Source organism: Microtus ochrogaster, chromosome 16 (genome assembly GCF_000317375.1).
Source record: "Microtus ochrogaster isolate Prairie Vole_2 chromosome 16, MicOch1.0, whole genome shotgun sequence".
In the NCBI taxonomy this organism is placed as follows: Eukaryota; Metazoa; Chordata; class Mammalia; order Rodentia; family Cricetidae; genus Microtus; species Microtus ochrogaster.
In genome coordinates, this window is record NC_022018.1 from 15,318,885 (window position 1) to 15,321,059 (window position 2,175).

The 2,175-nt window shown below is 38.3% G+C and overlaps 1 protein-coding gene across 1 annotated transcript in view; it reads left to right on the plus strand.

The window, feature by feature from the left end:
- Positions 1 to 2,175, plus strand: part of Myo3a (myosin IIIA) — a 207,223-nt gene that overhangs the window by 125,628 nt on the left and 79,420 nt on the right. Inside the window, exon 16 of the mRNA XM_005354744.2 lies at positions 1,449 to 1,575. Coding sequence (XP_005354801.1) covers positions 1,449 to 1,575 — 127 coding nt within the window. The remainder of the gene's footprint in view (positions 1 to 1,448; positions 1,576 to 2,175) is intronic.

The window sequence follows — 2,175 nt, forward strand, 5'->3', positions numbered from 1 at the left end:
AACACACTTGAAAGTACACAGAATTCCTTTAGAATTTATACAGTCTCCTATTATCTCATTTCCTTATTAAAAACAAAACAAACAAAACAAAAAAAACTTTTTCCTGAAGGGCTAGAATTTACCCCTGGTGAGTTTATTCTTATTTTGATATTGTTTTCAGGCTCAGAAGTATCTGTGACTCTGGAATTGCATGTAGTTGTATGTTATCCCACAGGAAAAGAGAAAGTAGTGCTGGAGTTGGCCTAGGTCCATGGAACTGTGGGAGTTGTCTGTTCCTCCACGCTGCTTTCCTTCTTCAGTGGAAAAGGAACATGTATCCTGGGAGCTAAGATACAGGCTTCAAATTCCAGTTCTCTCAAAGTCCATGCAAAGCTTTTAGATCTATCAAACTTTGCTGACTTTCTACGTAAGAAGAAATGTTTTGCTTACTACAGAACACAAATTACTTTAAGCTATTTGGTGATTGTCAGCCTTGAAGATGGGTAGTTGGGTAGACAGACAAGTTTTTATGCTGTGAACAGTTCAATTTCTCCCTCAGTCACAGAGATGCCTGGACCTGAGGCTGGGCTTCTTCAATATAACTGCAAGGCATGCTAAGTCTGGGTCATGTTTTGTTGTCTTCTGGGCCTCATGTACCAGCAAACAATATAGCTTCAAGATGCCTGGACCTGAGGATAAGAATCTTTGATATAGCTTCAAGGCTTGCTAAATTGGGATCATGGTTTGCTGTCTTTTGGGTCTCCTGTAACATGAAGGTAGTTGGAATAATACCATGACTTGCAGACATACCTTGATAAGTCCCCCTCCCCAGTGTCTTCAGAGATAATCACATACAAGCTTGCATGTGTGCCTGCGTGTTCCTGAGCACTAAGAATCTATGTTAAACAGTAATGAATACTATGAAAACTCTTAGCTGTAGTCTATAGTCTTATGCCTAGCCTTAAGCATCATGCCTCCTTGGATTTGGATGCTGGGATCTCTTGATTCTTCTTTCCAGACTCTCCCTCAATCAGCACACATAAGTTCACTGGACTCTCCCTCAATCCATGCACTAACCTCACATCTAAGATGGCCTGCAGAAAATGTACATGTGATAAAAACAACACTGCATCCTAAAGTTCACATGGATAGAATATCTATAACCTAAAGAATATTTCTACTCTCCTCTGAGGAGTGTTCCTCCTGTCTATTTTAATTTATACTAACATTTATAAAATATTCTAAGTGCTCACAAGGAAACAGCTTTATGCTGATCTCCAAAGTCACAATAATGAATGAGACTGAGCGTGCTTGAATCCTTGCCTGACTGGGTCTTAGTCTGGCATCACCATATGAAGAGTGACCTTCTTGTGCTAGAATCCAAGGCTTTTCCTCCATCTGTCCCCAGTCATAGTCCTTATATTGCTGTAGACCACATTTGATGCTACTATTTCTGTGATATATTTTAGCAACTTGGAAGTGTGTATAGTGTGCTCGCCGCAATCTTGAATGTTGGAAACATTGAATTCTCCTCTGTGGCAACTGAGTACCAGATGGACAAGAGCTACATCTGCAATCACGCAGCTCTGGAGAACTGTGAGTTGTATTGCCTTCCATTCAAGACTGAACTCTTTCATAGCTTATGCTGGGTCCTGTGGGAATAATTTCAAACACTTTTACTCATGTAGCTCTCACAAAAAATGCTCAGACTCGGTTGTATAGAAGTTGTAAAAACAGCTATTAAGACAGACATAGTGGCGCATGCCCTTAGTCCCAGAACTAGGGAAGCAGGGGGATCTCTGAGTTCATGGTCAACCTGGTCTACAGGACATTCAGAATTACACAGAGAAACCCTGTCTTGAAGAACTAAAAAAAAAAAAGTCAATTAAGAAAAACAGTCTTTACACATGTAAAATTATTACTATGAACAATATTTTCGGAAGCCAAGCTTTTATGACTATGTAAGATATTGTGTTTTAATATGAAAATGCAGAAAATATTGATAAGATGTAGTTGACCTGTACAAAAAAAGAATTAAAATTGTCTTCTAGTGTTTATAACCTGTATCCATTGTGTTTTTTACTGTTTGAATTCCATTGACTCATTTGTTATAGGTTAATTAATTTTTCATTTTCCATACAAAAGACGCACATCATTCTTGTTCCAAATCAAACTTTTTCTTCTCTTTATTTTTTT